The following is a 17766-nucleotide window of genomic DNA, read 5'->3' as shown; positions in this document are numbered from 1 at the left end:
GAAACTAGGGAGACTTTGAACTCGACCTGATAACTGCAATATCCACTGCAAATGTTTGCAGCAGATATATGATTGAGTTCTCTCGACCTATTAAACTTTTGATAGTAATTCTAATGTGTAATAAACGTATTTTTAACCTCAGAGAACTCTCCTCTCATTTATAATACTCTCCTTGGCTTACGAATGAAGAAAAACGATCTGTTGGAAAGTTAGCAACATCATGGATGGAGAAGAACACATAATCCAAAGCCTTCCTATATATCTTTAAACAAAAATGAAAAAATTAAAAGAAATCATAGCAAACAAATACCTATGTACGTTTAAAAAAGTGGGCGAGCTTATTTTAATTTTTTCGAATGCTTGATAGAGCTTTGTGCCTCACGTAGTGTTTACAAGACGAAATGTTAATGATAGCTTACAAAATTAATGCATAGATCCCGCGTGCTATGCGTATTTTATTTACTTTGTTATCCTTTTCGTTTATATAATTACTACTTTCAATACCATTATTTTGTCAGAGCAATGCTAGTATTGTGATAAAAATAGCTATTTCGGTATGTGAGTATGTAAAGGGTGTCCCTTAACAATGTGTTTTGCGTGAGAGATGCCGGTATGTCTGCAAGTGAATGTAAGTAGACTAGTTGTACGTGCATATCAGATATTAGAGTCTTAGCACGATAAACTAGACTGTTTTTTAATTTAGGCTCATTGTGTAAGTTTTAGTATTTGTAAGCACTGTAAATAAAAACTACATAAAAATAAATTCAAAAACCTTATGGATAGATAACTGTGCCAAAACTCCAGAAGATTAATGGATGAAGAGGTGTTTAAAGAACTATCACAGCTTTCAAGTTTCGGGAAAAAAACAGCAAAAAGAATAAGACTCTTTGGGAAACTTTTTGACAAATTTTAGTTTCAAAATACTTCCGTTCAGATATTGATAATCTCCAGTTCATAAAAGATAGTGTCTGTTGATCCGGGAGTTATTAATAACAGTAATTCAGCTGAGTGGAGTGCAGTTGGGTCTGAAATCATCCACGTGATTTCAGATTCAAAAGAGTGCGCAGTGCGAGTTTGATTTGAAATCATGAGTATGATTTCAGACCAAAATCTCACGACACGAAGTTCAATTACCACTGTTACATCTGTTTTTGAATCGCAAAATTCAGTGGCTTAGTATGAGTTTTTTTTAGTCGGTACAACTTTTTTTTCGGTTACAATGTATATATGAAGTTCATATATTTTGAACTGCGGTATTAGATACGTGTGATGCATGATCCTCGCAGTAGAGAGCGCTAACTTTTTTTTTATTCAGTATATTGAGCTGGTTTGTAGTAAAGTTGAAAAAGTTGTCTCTCATTTTCCAGCAATTCGACTGATTCCTTAAAACAAGCTTTAATTTGATTAGCTGATGTCTATTTGGCTGGAAAAAAGATGCGATTTAGAGCATAAAATGGTGCGATTTGTAAATATATCACACCGGTGAGAGCCACTCATATTGCAAGGATCACAAGTGATTTCTAAATGGATGTAATAAATCTATCTATTTTTTAAGAATTTTGGTTCTTTTTACCAAGATGGAAACCTTAATTCAATATTTGTAGGACTTTTAGTATTTATTCTTATCGAAAATTGGAAGATATCAGTTCACCTCTACTTAAATCCAGATAGAAAAAGTTGTTCTTACGATTTCATTGCTCACAAATTTAATTTAAGCTATATAAATGTGTTTGCCATACTTTGCGACGAAGAAGTATTTCGCTTAACTGGTATGTAGTAAATATAGACGCTAGCTTGTTCTGGAATGTCCCTCCTTATTGTGAGACATACGAGGTAAAATGCAATTCTGGCGTCTAGGAAGTCGAATTGTCTTGACTCTCCTCAGAATAGAGACATAAAACAAAGGCGGTGGCCATTTTCTCGCGAATTAGGGGAGTTTTACAGGATGTATGAGCAGCTGCTATGAAAGTAGATTAGATGTGGTAAACAGATTATCAAAAATGATTATTGATTCTTGACAGGTGTCAGGGTCGGGAAGAATAATTCCGGTTTCGTCATCATCTCTTTCTTCTTTCCAACAGGGTTAGGACGTTTCCTTTCATCTAAAAAATGTCCCCTTATATAAATGCTGATGATGATATCTAAAAAATGTTCCTTTTCTGAAAGAGATTCAATCCCCTGCACAACCTTAAATCAAGGGTTTTAAAAGAATTTTACACTTGACAGCACTATCCACATCCTTACTAAAGAGGTGTATGGGTTTATTTTCAAGCCGAGACGTTCATGCGAGTTTACAAGGATAATTATGACTCAACATACAAAGGCAGACGTTCGCTGCCCAGGGAATTAAGGGAGTTTTCAGATGTTTAAGGACACGGCCTGTTTTCGAGTCTCATAAATTCAACTTATACAGCCCAATGGAGCTGATCATCAATTCTCTGTAAAGTTTAGAGGAGCGAGATTTGAAAAATCTTCAAATTTCTAATTCAATACCAAGGCCTTCCAACGGGAACATGGAATGATCTGTCAACTGCACGTCTTTTAAAATAGGCTCTTAATTAAAAATGTTTATTTCATGAGCAAAGTTGCCAGAAGTTACATATTGATAACACGAACATTCTTGAAAGATATTTCATCTTTCTGTAAGCGAAAAAGGAAAATACCCTGAATATACTTATTGATCTCACAAATTTGGAATGTGTTAACTAAAATCCAAATGAGCTTAACCATGCAGGTTTCTGCTTGCCCTGGGCAATGGATACTTTCACCTGCCGTTCATTAGACTTTCTATAAGATGTGTTTACAACGTAACTCGCAGCAAAAAATGTCTTCATCATATAAATCTATTAAAATCGAATGGTTTTTTTATAAGTCCTGAATCCTTCTTTTGAGCAAAACAGAAATCCTCCAAGGGGTTCTTAATCGCAATATTTAAGCGTACATTCGTTATCTTATTTATCTCAATACATTTATCTGGCGAGAAATGACAACTGCCAACTTTGTTGACTTAAGCTTCATAAAATGCTATCTTGCGGATTGAGCTGCTTGATAAAAGACCGTTGTCTCGGATTAAGCATGGAATTTTCTACGTTCTTCATGTTCGTATCCTACATGCCAGTCATGACTTACATAACATTTGGTAAAGGTGAGTTGCAAACTAAAATTCATTTATCCCAAGATTCATTTATGGTAATATCTTCTTTCATCCTCCTATCAAAATGATTTCACTCAAATTAAGCTGTGAACGCACTAGGCTTACAAATTGACATGTGGTAAGATATAAGTTTACGATTTTTTGTCAACCTAAATCCAAAACCCTGTGTTCACATACCACCCATTGTTAGTTTTGAAACGCTATTTATTTTCTTTGTACTTTAGATTATTGCTTAACCGCCTATTGTCTATGCTTAGTTAATGTTTATCTACGTGACGGTTTATTTTTGTCGATTACTGTAATTGGTGTAAAAATGTTACGCAATTTATGTCAGTCATTCGCTCATATTACGGGCTTGCGACAAAAAGACAACCATTTTTTGATCGCTGTCAAGAGGTCGTGCGCTCTGCTACTCAGTGTAAAATTGTTTTGTCTACTCCCCCACCGCGCTTTCCAAGTACGCTAGGAGCTCTACCAAAGTAAGTTACCCATATTGTTTATGCTCGATTTAGTTTATCGTTTCCTTCATTATTAGTTCAGTTGATTTCAAGAATAGGTCATTGTGCTGTGTCATCGTTTGTAAGTCAATTAATTAGCTTCGTTTCGTTTTCTGTTACCTTCTAGTTCGAACCACACACACACATAATTCTACCACATTTGCTATCGCAATCACACCAAGTATTCAGCAACTACCTTATTTATCGCTACCTGGCTACGTTCCATTTTGTATCACATAAAATTAAAACACTTTGGATTGTTACACGTGGTGCTTGTGCGTTCGTTTTGGAGCTCTATGTACTAGCTATCCTTCCACTACTAAGCGACGCTACCCTGTGATTCTCTGGAATTCACACCCATAATTTATTGAAGAAGTCATTTCAGCAATCAAAACGTATTGTAGAGTTTTTAACCGTACCAAATTCCAAAGAAATTTAGAAATAAGTCAAAGGTAGGTAGCAACGGCGGTGGCATCTAAGCATGTAGATAGTCCTCTCAATAAGAGTCACCAGGGATGCGTTTCGTTCTAAGTAGGGGGAAATTTAACGTTTGAATATCGAGCAGAAGCAGATCTTTACTGCCATTACCCAACTTTATGATGCATTTTTACACAAAAATAATGGTGGCATATGGAATCAACGGTTTGCGTTTTCCTCGTTATCTGTTTGTTTGGAGACATAGCTTACATCTATCGACCGAAGGTTAAAAATAGGACTTTTCTTGTTGGAGCGAAAGGAAGCTCGCGACACATAAACGTTTAAGAATTAGGTTAGTGACCTTAAGTGGAAATAGGGGCTGACCAAGGGCTAACGCTCCGACGAAGGGCTAACGCTCGAAACGTCAGCTTTTGTAATCGTCACGGTGGCCAATTTACCACTTCAACTTTGTTGATATATCCAAGTTATTAAGTGGAAATACTCTTGTAAAAATTTGCTCAGATGTCTCGGGCAACTCGGAGGCTTCATTTCAATCAAAATTCATCCCTCTCCGTCGGCTGTCCATGAAAAATATTTCATCAGAGCAATTATCTTTTTTTCCTTAACATCGGATGCTCTTATCAAAACTTTTTTTAGCAGCTGAATAAACATAGTAACAAGAACTGTCATTTTTTGGGAGATGCTAAAAAGAGGAGGGAAGCTTTCAACCATCAAAGAAGTGACGATTGTTTATACTAATCTCCCTGATGAACGCGTGAAAAAATTTTAATTTGACTATTCCTCATCTAAGAAATGTCTGTTTGACCCCTTTTTTGTTTTGAACTCTCTATTGTCGGATTTTTCGTTAGAAACATCCTGAGTCCGAATATCAATCTACAAAGTGATGTTAGACAACAATGGCTCATTCTTCAAGCTTTTCTGCTACATGAACGACAACTGTGTCAGTGCTAACTTCAAAAAGATCCAGAGACTGGAGGAATGTCTCGTATTTGTGAACTTAACAACGCCACTCATCTTGAATATGATATTGACCTTACGACTGATGCCGTTTTTTATTATCGTGGTTCAAAGGTGAGCTACTACTCAAATTTACTCGCTTGTCGCCTCACATTGCAATTAAAACAATTGCTGCAGTGGCTGCAGCGCGTACTTGAAATATCCTTTGTTCAATCATACGTTTTTTCAAATTCTTTCGTTCATACAGTCCGTTGATTTTTCCTTTACTTCATCTTTCTTTTATCCTTTAGAATGCCTGTGCTAAGAATTCACTCTGCCAAAATGATGCAGCTTGTCAGTCCGGTTTCGCAATCAAGGGATATCGATACTTGTGCCCTCCTGGACTCGAGGGAGAATATTGTGAAAAAGGTTGATTTCATAACATGATTGAAATATCCCACACTGTATTGATATTCTAATTTTTCCATGCTCTTCACGTCTCTTTGTCGAGTGACTTTCTTTACAGGAGAATGCCTAAGTTGTCCTTTAAAGACTGACATATGTAATTTATTTGGAATGGTGTTTGTATTGAGATCACATTGCACTGAAGTTTCGTTCGAGTCTGAGCTAACAAGTGATACGATACAATGACACCAGTGCCCTGATTGGTCAAAAACCTATCGTTTAAAGCAACGGTAAACCCATAGAAATTGATATATGTGTTTTTTTAAATATATAATATAGGAGCAACGGACAGCACTTTCTATCGGTTTACTCCACTGCACCGCAACATTCATGTTGCAATGAGGGCGCACTATTCACATGGAGGAATTATGACGAGTGATCTTTGAAAAAAAAATGGCTCATGTCCTATTTTTAATTTCTAAAATATTTTTTCCATTATCATTTATATTTATAGCCCATCCTTGTTATCATTGCACAAATCTGGATGATTTTGACAGAAAGAGCAGTTACAAAGGAAAGAATCCTGCAAAGTTTGACGACAAATTAACTCAAAGGATGGTATCGTTTCGTGAGAGATGCAGGAAAACAAATGCCAACCACGTGCGTAAAGGAACGCCGTTGTTGCACAGACCGTCAAGGATGGTTGGACGGTGAACATCCTACAGTGGAAAATGGTATAGTGAAAAGGAAAGTCTGTTTTCGTCGGCGTGGAGAGTGTTAATTGTGAAGATTCAGTCCTGATTGATGTAAAAACTGCGGATCCTATTATATTTACAAACTATTTAAGCCTCCAGCTTGTAATATGCGCTATTGTAGCACAGACTGAATATGAACCGAAAGTCAATTAAAATTAATAACGTAAATTTGCTTGCACATACATAGACATGAACTGAGGATTGACGAGTTGATAATGTAAATTGGCCACCGTAAGGACTATCAAAGCTGACGTTTGGAGCCTTAGCCCATTCGCTCTGACGAAGGGCGAACGCTCGAAATGTCAGCTTTGAAGCTCCTTACGGCGGCCAATTTACACTATCAACTCAGTTGATAAAACCAAAATTAACTTGTTACTCCATCGACACAGCGTCGCAGTTTCTTTAGAAACTTGCACCCTTTATTGAGATTTGACAAGGTCTACTTTTTTATCATTCTTGCTAATGCGTGGGAAGTGACTGTAAATAGTAGTCAATCCTAGGAATTTCTAGGCCTAGTCATGGTGACGTGGATACTTAAATTTTATGTCACACGGTGGAACTTTCTAGAACATTTTATCAGGGGATGTTATTATGCAATTTTACCGGAATATTTGAGTAGACTTCTGGATTGTTCTAGCATACGTTTTAATAACATACGTTTTGTAACAAGAACTCAGTCATGAAGTAGTAGTAGTTTCTGTTGTCGACAGACCGATTGACTGTTTAAAAAGCTCTACTGTGGGGGTGGGGAGAGCTAATTTGAGATACTTCAAAGATTGTGTATTTCAAGAAGAATTGGAAATAACTGAATTTTGTCTATGGTCAACTGATTTATAATATTTAATAAGCCTAAGTAAGTTTTTAGAACGTCACTGTTTTTATTGCTTAAAGGAGTCACTTCTTCGTAAGAATTAACATGGAACACGTCAGTTTAATAAAAGAGTTGGGTTTTTCGGAGTGTAATATTATTTCTGCCGGTTAAATAATGCCGTAACGTCAATAACTATTATGCGTAAAAGGTACATTTCTACTTTAGTGTTGGGCTAATCGAACACTACTTAGAAGTAAGATATAACTTATGTAACATAAAATGTTTATCAGTTGGGAAGATTAAAAAAAAAACAAATAGAAACGAAAAATAAGAATTTAGAAATACTGTACCAGACATATGAACAAATAAACCTTTTTTAAACGAGAATTTCATTCTATTCGGGACAGGTAGTCGAATGTCCAGATGTTTTGCCTTTTTTATGTAAGACGAAAAAAAGCGAAGATTTAGCCATGTGGATCCTGATACTACATTACAGACAACTACTTGATCGTGATTATCATGTTTGCATTCTTTTTCCCTCTTATTTAGCGTCTTAAAATAGCACTCACAAAGCAAAAGCAATCAAAAAAAAAACACTGCTACATGATTTACAAAATAGTGACCTTTAATCATTTCCCTTCCTTTTTTACTTTGCAATACTGTAAAGATGAGTCAAATCTTTCGCATTTAAAAGCCTAATCTCTACAATCGCTTAAGTAGAAGCATAAGGCCAAGCATGATCCAAGTGAGAACAAAAAACATAAGCACAAGGACAAACTGCATGGGCAGAAAGTACATGTAGAGTGTTCTTGTATTTTATTACTTACCATAGTTCTTATACAAGCTATTTTACATTTCGGTAGGTCAGTTAAAACAGGTCATAGATCAGTCTTAGGTCATCCTCAACTATCTATTATGTACACGTCTGTTTTTTTGTTAGGCCGACTTCAGAGGCCAACAATATGACATTTGAATCGAAATTTCAAATTTCCATAACATTTGTCTCTTGTTCGCGCGTCTCTTCTCACATGCTACCATAAGTGGACCTACCAGACTGGATTAATCCATTCCCATGAAGGATGCCTTTGCACCCCTCTCATTCTCAACCAAATGGCCTCATTCTTGGCGTTGACGATTGACACCAATCGTTATCTTAATCCGCCGAAGAAAGAATTCCGGTTACATCATCGAGGCTGTACGTGTTAAGACTGCCTTAAGCCACAACTAGACCACCGAAATTGCTTTTTCTTAATTTTTCTAAGCATTTCAAATCTAGTTCAGATGGGGTGATTTTAATAACGCGTTGTGAACATGTGCTGCTGTTTACGGTCTGTATATCTGAGTGGTGGTGAACTGGTCGCCGAGTTTTGCTGCTTTTGTCGCTGTCGTTGTTGTCGCTACTGCCGTAACATTGTGTTTAGTTCTTGGAGAGAAACCTTATTCTCGGGGCGCCTTTACAGAGAATATGAGAGGCTGGATTGAAAATCGGCCAACTGCCAGGAACATCATACAACATACTTTGGAGTAACCCCACGATGGACTTTTGAGCCATTCGAATACAATTGAAAATGTCCCTTGTCGCTTAATGCTCCTGAAAACGGGATTAACTCAGGCATAAGGGGCAACCTTCCTTGTGAGTTCATAAACATATCTCAAGATTTCCGCCAAGTTCACGTGATGAAAAAACGGATCGTAATTCCCATTAAATTGGGTTAAGTAGAAAAAAATTATTTCTATTGTAAAATAGGTTGGGGGTTTCTTAACGTGGTGAATGTCACTTATTTAAACAGAAGTATAATCGTCTGTCTCAATATGTGGTCACTTGAATGTGATTGGATGGAACGCAACTGCTGTGATTTGGTGCATCTATGGAAAGTTCCCTCAACGGCCTGTTGTCGCACGGTTCTCTTGCTGCTGTATCTTTTGATCGACGGCATCCAGGCCGTAGACTTTGCCGTACTCACAGCATCCCTTCCGTCGTACTTGGTGTGATCGTAACGCAGCTCTGACTAGAAATCAGCGCGTATGCCTTTTTGTTGCAGATAGCGGTGAAGTTGTGAAAGACCCTTGACATAGGGCAGGACTGCGATGGATCTGAACTCGGTGGGGGCTCAACGCTGGCGGTTAGTGTCTTTGTCTTTTTTACCCTCTGCAATTTCTCATAGGCAACTTTATTTCTCATTCTTAAACTGAATCACGTCAAGAGAGAGTTGGGAGACATAGAGTATATAACGTGACTTTCTCATCTCAATAACAGAGCGTCAACAAAAGAACCGAACTGAAAAGGTGAAAAATTATATTTTGATCTTCTTAATATTACAATTACACCTGTTCCTTTGGTCTATCATTATGTAGTAAAACTGATGACATTGCATATACAATTACCTTTTGCCTTTCAATCGATCGAGTTAAATCAGTGCGTTTACATGATTTTTCTTCACCTTAATCAGACCAAACGCCGCCTAAGTTTATAATAAGCCAGATTCTGAGCCAATCGCAACCCCTGCAAGGCGCAAACAAAACTTGAGATCATCCATCCTGAAATGATTTGAACTTGGTTTAAAAAACCTCTGAGATAATTGTTAAAAAAATTCCGACGTAGCGGCAACAATGAGCCCAAGACAGATATAGCATATGTTGATTTTTTGTATATAATAGCGACGACGCATTTTTCTCTCTTTATTCTTGTTAACACAAGCCAAATTCCAAGGTTACCTTTTACTTTTGTGAGGGAAATCTATCAGCAAGATCTGAGATAAGATAGAGTTTTATTTCCAGTTTAATAAAAATGAACATAAAACGAAAAGAATACGGATTAGAGCAAAAAAATTTGATTGCCAAGGCTATCCTCCCTCGATTCTCTCCGACTCCTTATTAACATGACACTGACATGGGGCATAGGAATCACCTAAAACTTTTTCTAACTGCATAGATGTTCTTTGAAAGTTTAACATTCAAAAAAATTTTTATCAGGGTCAAATTGGAGCGCAAGGCGCAAGTTAAGGGCACATTAAACTCAGAATATATCCGCCCATTGAACATGACGCTTTACGAAATGTGAATAGCACTTTGATACAAGTTAAGTTATTACAATGTTAAAGGATAAAGAAAAATGAATCAGTAAATAATTTACCTTCCCTCTTGCATTGTTGCATTGTCTCTTGGTATCACGATACTCGAGGCGACCCAAAACCATTTCACCTGGGTCGCTTGTGATTCTGGTTATCTACTTGCAGGTTACCATAGCTTCTAAAAACATAGAAAAATGCTTTGAACGTCAATTTTTTAGCACTGACTTTTATGACTTTGACAGGGACGCCTTATCCTTTCGTTTGCTTGTTTGGCTTACTTTTTGTTTGTTTTTTCCTGCCTTTTTAAAGGTACGTCTATAAACGAGTCTGTGTAGCCATTCAGTAATTTTTGCCAGATGAACCACGTGTAAACATGTAACTGTCAAACTTAAATTTCTCTCGCTTTTATTTTTAAGCTCAGGAAGATCTACGTGCATCCATGTGCCCAAATAATTAACGATAATAGCTAGTTTCCTAATTATAGCAATAACAAAGACGTGAGATAAGAGCGAAATGTTTAAAAAAATTATCACGTCCACTTTATATCTTATCGCATGCGACTCAGGATGATTAACACAATTATGGCTGAGCAGAAGTCAAGCTACCTGGGGCTCATTTACACTTAAGAACGAGTCTGTAAGAATCAAACATCTTGGGAAATGAAAATTTTCAACCCCCCTTCAAACTTGCAGTTAGGCACTCAGGGGGATGTACAAAAATGTCCTTTTTAAAAGATTGCAGCACTCTTGTTGCCATGGTAACAAAGACTGCTTGTTCGAGGCCTGGAACCTCATTTTCATACCAAAACATTCAAACACTCAAGCTAAATACAACATTACAGATTGGTACTTCTAGCATACATAGTGACATCATTCGTCTTTACTTTGATGCATTCAATTTTCCCTGAGAGTGAATGTGAACACACCAACAGATTATTTATCTTGGACTGAATAATTCTACACACAATGAACATCCTCAGGATCTGAAGCCCTGGCCAAACTACAGTTATATAGGAACAATGGTGGGTGCATTGATAAACTTGTAATGCTTTTCGTTTATCCCTGGTTTAACTAGTTGATGAGCTCTCCATTGCCCAAGTCAATGAAGTTGATGTTCTTTAGATGGTTGGCTGTATCCTATAGTGGTCACGCAAATAACGTCACTTGTTGCCTGGCTACATCACCAGAAATTGGGGACATTTCGAGCCCGTTACGAGATGTCAGCGGTATATCGTATTACAGACAATTCAGTATGGCGGCGGTGGAAGTGAAGTGAACACATAACTTTCTATTTTCGTAAAACCCCGCCAGAGAAAAGCCTGGTACCTTACTATCCCAGAAAGCCAAAGGAGACGTCAAAACAAGGAAAATGGCGGCCAAATTGTGCAGTTACAGGGACTTGTATATTTCGTGTTCTTCCTTCCTAAAATTGGGGTATTTAAAAATGGTGTATCGGGCTTTTGAGCTCTGTGAAAATACGAAGAGTCTCCCGACTCAAGGAAAATTTGTGGGTCAACATATTCGACCGTTTACGAGCGATTTAGTTGAGAAAACTTCTGCAGAATGCATATCGAACTACGCAGTTGCAAATCTTCGCAATGTTGTTCTCACGACAAAAGAATTGTAACACCTAGTCGAAGCAGATTTTAAGAGTTTGTATGGGAAAATGGAGTCAGAATTATGAGTTTACTCGTATACCTTGGGAAAGGTAGGCTTGAATTTGAGTATTTCTTTTTCGTAGCGATGGACGCTTTAACCGATGCAGGCTGCATTTCCAAGTACGCAGCGAAAGAATATCCCATTCTTAGAAAGATATTTTGAAAAAACAATCTTTTCCCATACATTTTCTTATACTGTTTCGGCGCCATCCTGCTTGTAACACGAAAACCTCCTCCGCCATATTGTCCCAAATTTCTGGCAATGGTTAGCTGGTTGATTTTATCTCAAGTGACATTTCAAGTTTTATTTCAAAGTATCATTACCATTCACCACTCTTACTCGCATGTATCTGCTCTAACCCTCTTTCTCGCACTAGAACACTTGTGGACAAACTCCATGCAAACATAATGGGACCTGTCAGACAGGCTTTAATGACAAAGGTTATAGATGTGTTTGCCCACCCGAATACAAGGGCACCGATTGCGAGAATAGAAATGGTAGGTAAAAAAAAGTATTTTTCAATTTGATGAAATACTTTCATGAAAATGTCAACCTCACCCATTAAGTTGTCTATCGATGAATCCAACTCTCAACCTATCCAATTAAGCTAGACATCCGTCTCTCTCCTCCCAATCCAGATGTCTGCCTTTCCTTTTATTCCTCTGCCTCTCTATCTAACGGTCGGCATCTAGGCTTTCAATTAATTGATGTTCTTTTGTAAATTATATGTGTAATGGTTCTCTTCCCAGAAAAATGGATACAGATGACGCCATCTACTCTTTGCGTTGGAGCAAGAAGTGATTCTTATGGTTTCTTTTAAACCAACAAAGTGGGTAACATCATTACATTCAAATTAACATACTAATCTGGATACGTGTGACCTGCCATGCACCACACCCAAGCTATTGGTCCAAATGGGGATGCCTTTGTTCCCGTATCATTCCCAACCAAATAGCCGCGATGATAACTGACACTAACCGTAATCTTCTTTTCCCAACCAATGATTACCTATCGGATTATAAGGGTTGTAAGTTTTACAACCTGCCTTGGGCCACAACCGAATCTGCAGAACTCCTCTTCGATAATTTTTCTACCTCGCTGACGGCAGAGACGAATCAAGAATTCCAAATCTGGTACAGTGAGGACTTGTTCAACTGGGGTTATACCGATAATGGGTACAAAAAGACGTGTGTTGCGGAGTATGGGTCATGTTTCAATGACAGGATCGTAGTCTCACGCTTTTTCTTTTTGAGTTCCGGGACGGGAATTTTTATACTTTATACTTACTGCAACTCTCCCTAACGCATCAACGAGTATCCACCAAAAGTTAGGGAAATTTGACGGCTTACTTACGATTTTTGCAACGGCAACAAATTTTACTATGAAGCAATTTCTTGCCTCGATCTCGAAGAGTAAATTATTTCCAAAAAAACTGAGGAGACAAAACGAGAGGCTCATTCAATCTTCTCATTCCATCGACTCCTTCTATTACCTAGTATTTAGTCTTGGTGAAAGTATTGAGATAAGTACGTATGATGCACGATCCTTCGCAGTAGATAGCGCTATTGATGCATAAAAAGCTACAAGTAAATTTTGAATAATCAATTTAAATTGTACAGCTGCATCTCGGTACTTTTCTTGTTCAATTCTAATGAAATATTTGGTAAATAAAAGTGTTAAGGGTCTTTCTGGAAAATTAGTTCTCATAGTAGCCGACAGCTGAGTTTATACTCGTAATTTTAATTTCCTTTCATACGATAGTTTCCACACCAATCTTGCATAGACGAGCAGAAACTTTTAATTACTTTTCCACTCTTATTTTCTAAACTGCGCTACTGCAATTAAGATAGGTATATTTTCTATACCAGAACTGTGAATTCTCACCTAAGTTTCCTATTTTTAATGGCCTCGAGTTTATTGCACCCGTCCTTTTCATTGGACATTGTTTTCGTCGTAGAAACAGTTGGGAATATTTAAGTAGTTTTGTTTAACTTCAAAGAGATCTATTACCGCTTCTTTTGTTATGCTGTTCAAATATGGTCGATTTGGATAACAATAGCAGTTCACACTAGATAGTACATAAGCAGCTACCTTGTACAGTTTTGATGATTACAAACTTGAGTACGCTATAGATCACGTCAGTTATTGGCCTGACCTAGAATAAAGTTTACTTAGAACCAAACGCTGTCTCATCCTTGACGTCCCTATAAGCTCGCTCGAAGTACATCTCCGTGTACCAGGAAATCGTGACGAGTTTCCTTTCTCGCTGCCGAGTGGTCTCTGCCGAGTTAATTTCCCCCAGTTATTGTTGTGCCGTCCGCGAAGGTTCAGTTTTTCCAGTTTACCACGCGAAAACTTATCTTCACACAAGAGACGATGGCGGAAAATGCTTTATCTTGAGTGGGGATTTCCATCCGCGATTCGGCGGAAATCGACATGTCCCTGCCTATGACCTTATCGTGACTCGTTGTCTCCTTATGACTTCTTGATCAGGTTTAGAGTAAACTAAGCAAGTTGCTATTTTTAGTTAATCCGTGCACATTCAATGCACTCGGTGAGTCGCTATTGACAAACTTCAACATTCCTTTTAATTCACGGATGAACTGACTTATCTTTCCCTTTCCACCATTTCATACAATGGTTAGCTTCCGGGTTTAGAGAATATTGGAGAATGAACCTGGTGTGCAAGAAACATCATTTATACCTCTATCTTCTACTGTAAGATATCTCAAAGTGTCAGCAGGCCTGTTTTGCAGTGTTCAAACTTTAAAGGGTATGTAAGCCCAAAAACATATGTTTTTCATATACTGTGTAAAAAGTGGCGTAGAAACAGATTTGCAATTTTCTTTGTCCAGTTTGACTTATTTTAGGGAGAAAATCGGCATTTTTAACTGGAATTCCACTTCCCGTGAAAACAATAGCGAGAATTCGTGACGTACGCGGATTCCTTAGTAGGATTGGTATGGCAACTCGTGCAAGCAGCAGTGGTTCAGACGATGTTCTGTCAGAAGAGAGTGACCCGAATACCTTAAGCTTATATGACAATGATAGGGATAATTCAGAACCTTTAGGGGGAGTCTGGGCCACCTCCCTATCAATATGAGCTGTGCAGGCTTCACTGAAACAATCCACACAAACAGCACAGAGGCCGGTTACTCGTACGGGCAGCAGTACGGCATAGATAATCACACCCAAAACGAGTAAGAATAAAGGTACGGACATACCGGCACAGACTCCCCGCGTAGCTTTTGTGGTCGAGTTGCATTATTGCCCTCAAATTGAATTTTTTGCTCTCACGAGCGTGTCGTAAGGGATTTTCCCTTTTTTTTTAAGAGGTGATTGGATGATGTATGAAAACTGTTTTCAGCAAGGGCTGATTGTGTATCTAGGCGCATTGGGAGTTTGTGAAAGCCATTTATTACTAGTCATACACCGAATGCAAATATGGCGTCTGATTTGAGTTGCCATTGTTCTGAACTCACTAGTCTCTCACAAATGTAATAATCCTTTTGTGTTTCCACGCGAAGACGAGGCTAGTGAGTCCAGAACAATGGCAACTCAAATTGGACGCCATATTTGCATTCAGTGTATGCCATCAATGTGTTTGTCCTGATGCATTGGATCAATGATCTCATTTACCCTTTCCTGCGTGTTTTTTAATATCGGTGCTTTGAGAAGTTTGAAGTGAACTCTGTTGTTGAGTTACACTTTACCCTCTTCAGTTGTATCTGTCTTATTGATGAAAACTGTCGTTGTGTTGCTTTTGTGAGGTTGAAAGCAAAGTTGCTTTTTTAACTATTTTATTCTACAGAATTGGCATACATTGGCATGCAGAAATCTCTGCATCTTTTTTTGCTGTTGTTCTATATAAAATTTTACAGTACTCGACAGTGTACTGTAATACAATACATTACTTACAATACTTCTTACTTGCACTAATAACAATACACTATACATCGAATGCAAATATGGCGTCCAATTTGAATTGCCATTGTTCTGGACTGACTAACCTCGTCTTCACGTGGAAACACAATAGGATTATTACATGTGTGAGAGGCTAGTGAGTCCAGAATAATGGCAATTCAAATTGGACGCCATATTTGCAATCGGTGTATATCACTCATGGCTAATTACATGCATTACTTACAGCATTTACAATACTGGTTACAGCATTGGCAATAATAATACTCTTCTTACATTATTCATCCTATATGTGCGAGATTATTGTTTATTTTACTTGATTACTTATATCTGAATGAAATACCAATTCGATAAATTTAATAAAACACGAAAAAAAAAAAAAGGACACACGAAAAGGTTTGTTGACAATATTTGTATTCGACAACCTTAAATTAAATTCTCAATTTTCCATCGCATTTTTATCTTATTTATAAATTGTCAATTATTAAGATTTTTCTCATTAATTTTCCAACTATATATGTATCTTTTTTTAGCAGGATAAGCAAATCTAGTCGGCGTCGGAGGTCATCGCTAATAGCAGGAGAAGGGTAATTCTGGAGTAAAATATGGTTAACAGATAAACTTATGTGGGTGTTATTCAAATTATTGAACCAAGATAGGATTTCTTGACAGAATCGAATACTCATAGGACACTCTAAGAAAGTGTGTTCTAATGAATCAGGATTTTTACATTGAAAGCGTAGGTCATCATTTCTGATTTTGAATTGCTTGAGTTCCTTATTAGTTACTAATGTTCTGTGGAAAACCTTATAACCAAGTCTCTTAACTTTTTGTCACTCGTCGTTTTGTAAGTTTTGTGTAAGATCCGTTTCCAACTAGAGTCAAAGTTCACAAAACGTCTCGACCATCTTTTAATAGCGTTAGGCTCTGCCCTAGTCTTTTCCTGAAGTAATTTGTAGTCATCTTTACATTTACATTCAGTGAAAGAGATAAGTTTGTTTGGTCGGAAACAGGATAATTAGTATTGTAACGATTCAAAATTATCTGCCGGAAATCGAGTGTCTTAATCTGTCCGCTCTGTTAAATCAGTTTGTTTATCTTTGTTGGGAAGAACTTTACAGCCAATCAACTTACATTTTGATCAAGGTGTGTTCATGAGATAAGAAAATCATTATGAGTAGTTTTTAGTCGGCCAGAGACTTCGCGTAACGTTGTTCTGCCTGCTTTTCTGGGAAATAAATACCGGAAGAGAACAGTGACAGTGTGGGCTCCTCACTAATTCCCCACAGTTTTTAGACAGATGGAAAATATCCCATTCCTCTAATAGATTTCTGTTTGTTTCAGCAGTTGCCTGTGCTTTTCTCTACAAATAATTTGGGATTGTAAGTTGAAAATATTTTAAATAGTTTAGTTCAAAGTTATATTTCCTTTGAAAATTTTTCAGAGATGAGAACTTACTGTCTCTATTCAATAAATCCTGGACGAAATAAATTCCTTTTCAAACAGATATTTCCAGAAAATATATTTGCTCTCTAATATAGTAAACATCAGGATAACCACTGCGTAATTCCTTGAAATAGCCTAACATTTCGCTACAAAAAAGAGGCATTTTCTTTTCAAAGTGCTTAGAGTTGCCATTACACTTCAATAGGAAAGATAATCCTCCATATTTATTAAAATAACTATTAGGAATAACTTGCGAGGTCTCATTTGTACAATTTAGAAACCTGCCTAACCAGCTCAAGCGTAGTGATTTTGCCACAGTGTGGACATCTGAGAAGTTCACACCATCATGAGAGAATGGCTGATATTTTATTGCTCTTTTTACTCTATCTTTTTTTGTTTTTCCACAAGAATTTGAATATTCTATCTTGCACTGTTTTAATAACTGTTTCAGGAACACTATGCATTGAGGCCGCATAAACTATCTTGGATATGCCTAGGGCCTTACTAACATTATGCGACCATACAAAGTTAAGTCTCTCGTTTGCCACATTTTTAACTTAGTATCCATCTTATGAATTTTGACATAAAAGTTCAGATTACTATTTCTGTCTTGGTTATATGATAAATTTGCCTCTAGTGGCTTAATTGGTTCTTGGTAGGGTTGAAAGCCCAAA

At 37.3% G+C, this 17766-nt stretch overlaps 3 protein-coding genes across 4 annotated transcripts in view; all 3 read left to right on the top strand.

The window, feature by feature from the left end:
- The window catches only part of LOC148738325 (uncharacterized), a 13452-nt gene extending 10926 nt beyond the window's left edge, over positions 1-2526 (top strand). The window contains exon 5 of the mRNA XM_088750872.1: positions 143-2526. Coding sequence (XP_088606998.1) covers positions 143-213 — 71 coding nt within the window. The 3' untranslated portion in view covers positions 214-2526. The remainder of the gene's footprint in view (positions 1-142) is intronic.
- A 377-nt stretch (positions 2527-2903) lies between these two features.
- Positions 2904-6689, top strand: LOC148738324 (uncharacterized). 2 transcript variants are annotated; one of them, XM_088750904.1, is made up of 4 exons: positions 2904-3633; positions 4938-5160; positions 5337-5454; positions 5945-6689. In XM_088750904.1, the coding sequence occupies exons 2-4, from the start codon at positions 5068-5070 to the stop codon at positions 6142-6144; spliced, it is 411 nt and encodes a 136-aa protein (XP_088607030.1). In that variant the 5' UTR covers positions 2904-3633; positions 4938-5067; the 3' UTR covers positions 6145-6689. The 2 variants fall into 2 exon arrangements, with proteins under 2 accessions (XP_088607030.1, XP_088607029.1); XM_088750903.1 differs by lacking the exon at positions 2904-3633 and having other exon boundaries at positions 4634-5160.
- A 3047-nt stretch (positions 6690-9736) lies between these two features.
- Positions 9737-12934, top strand: LOC148738323 (vitamin K-dependent protein Z-like). The gene is made up of 3 exons (XM_088750908.1): positions 9737-11088; positions 12102-12222; positions 12475-12934. Exons 1-3 carry the CDS (start codon positions 11086-11088, stop codon positions 12543-12545), a joined length of 195 nt encoding a protein of 64 aa, XP_088607034.1. The 5' UTR covers positions 9737-11085; the 3' UTR covers positions 12546-12934.
- The last annotated feature ends 4832 nt before the right edge of the window (positions 12935-17766 follow it).

This window comes from Stylophora pistillata, chromosome 2 (genome assembly GCF_964205215.1).
Source record: "Stylophora pistillata chromosome 2, jaStyPist1.2, whole genome shotgun sequence".
NCBI classification, from domain to species: domain Eukaryota; kingdom Metazoa; phylum Cnidaria; class Anthozoa; order Scleractinia; family Pocilloporidae; genus Stylophora; species Stylophora pistillata.
The sequence above is the reverse complement of the archived record's forward strand: the minus strand, read 5'-3'. Positions and strand labels throughout refer to the sequence as shown.

Excerpts from the sequence above, each read along its gene's own strand:
- LOC148738324 (XM_088750904.1), top strand. The coding sequence starts at position 5,068 with ATGTCTCGTATTTGTGAACTTAACAACGCCACTCATCTTGAATATGAT. Across the intron at positions 5,161-5,336 it reads TTTATTATCGTGGTTCAAAG|AATGCCTGTGCTAAGAATTC; the intron begins GTGAGCTACTAC and ends TTTATCCTTTAG. Across the intron at positions 5,455-5,944 it reads GGGAGAATATTGTGAAAAAG|CCCATCCTTGTTATCATTGC; the intron begins GTTGATTTCATA and ends TTATATTTATAG.
- LOC148738323 (XM_088750908.1), top strand. Across the intron at positions 12,223-12,474 it reads CGATTGCGAGAATAGAAATG|AAAAATGGATACAGATGACG; the intron begins GTAGGTAAAAAA and ends TTCTCTTCCCAG.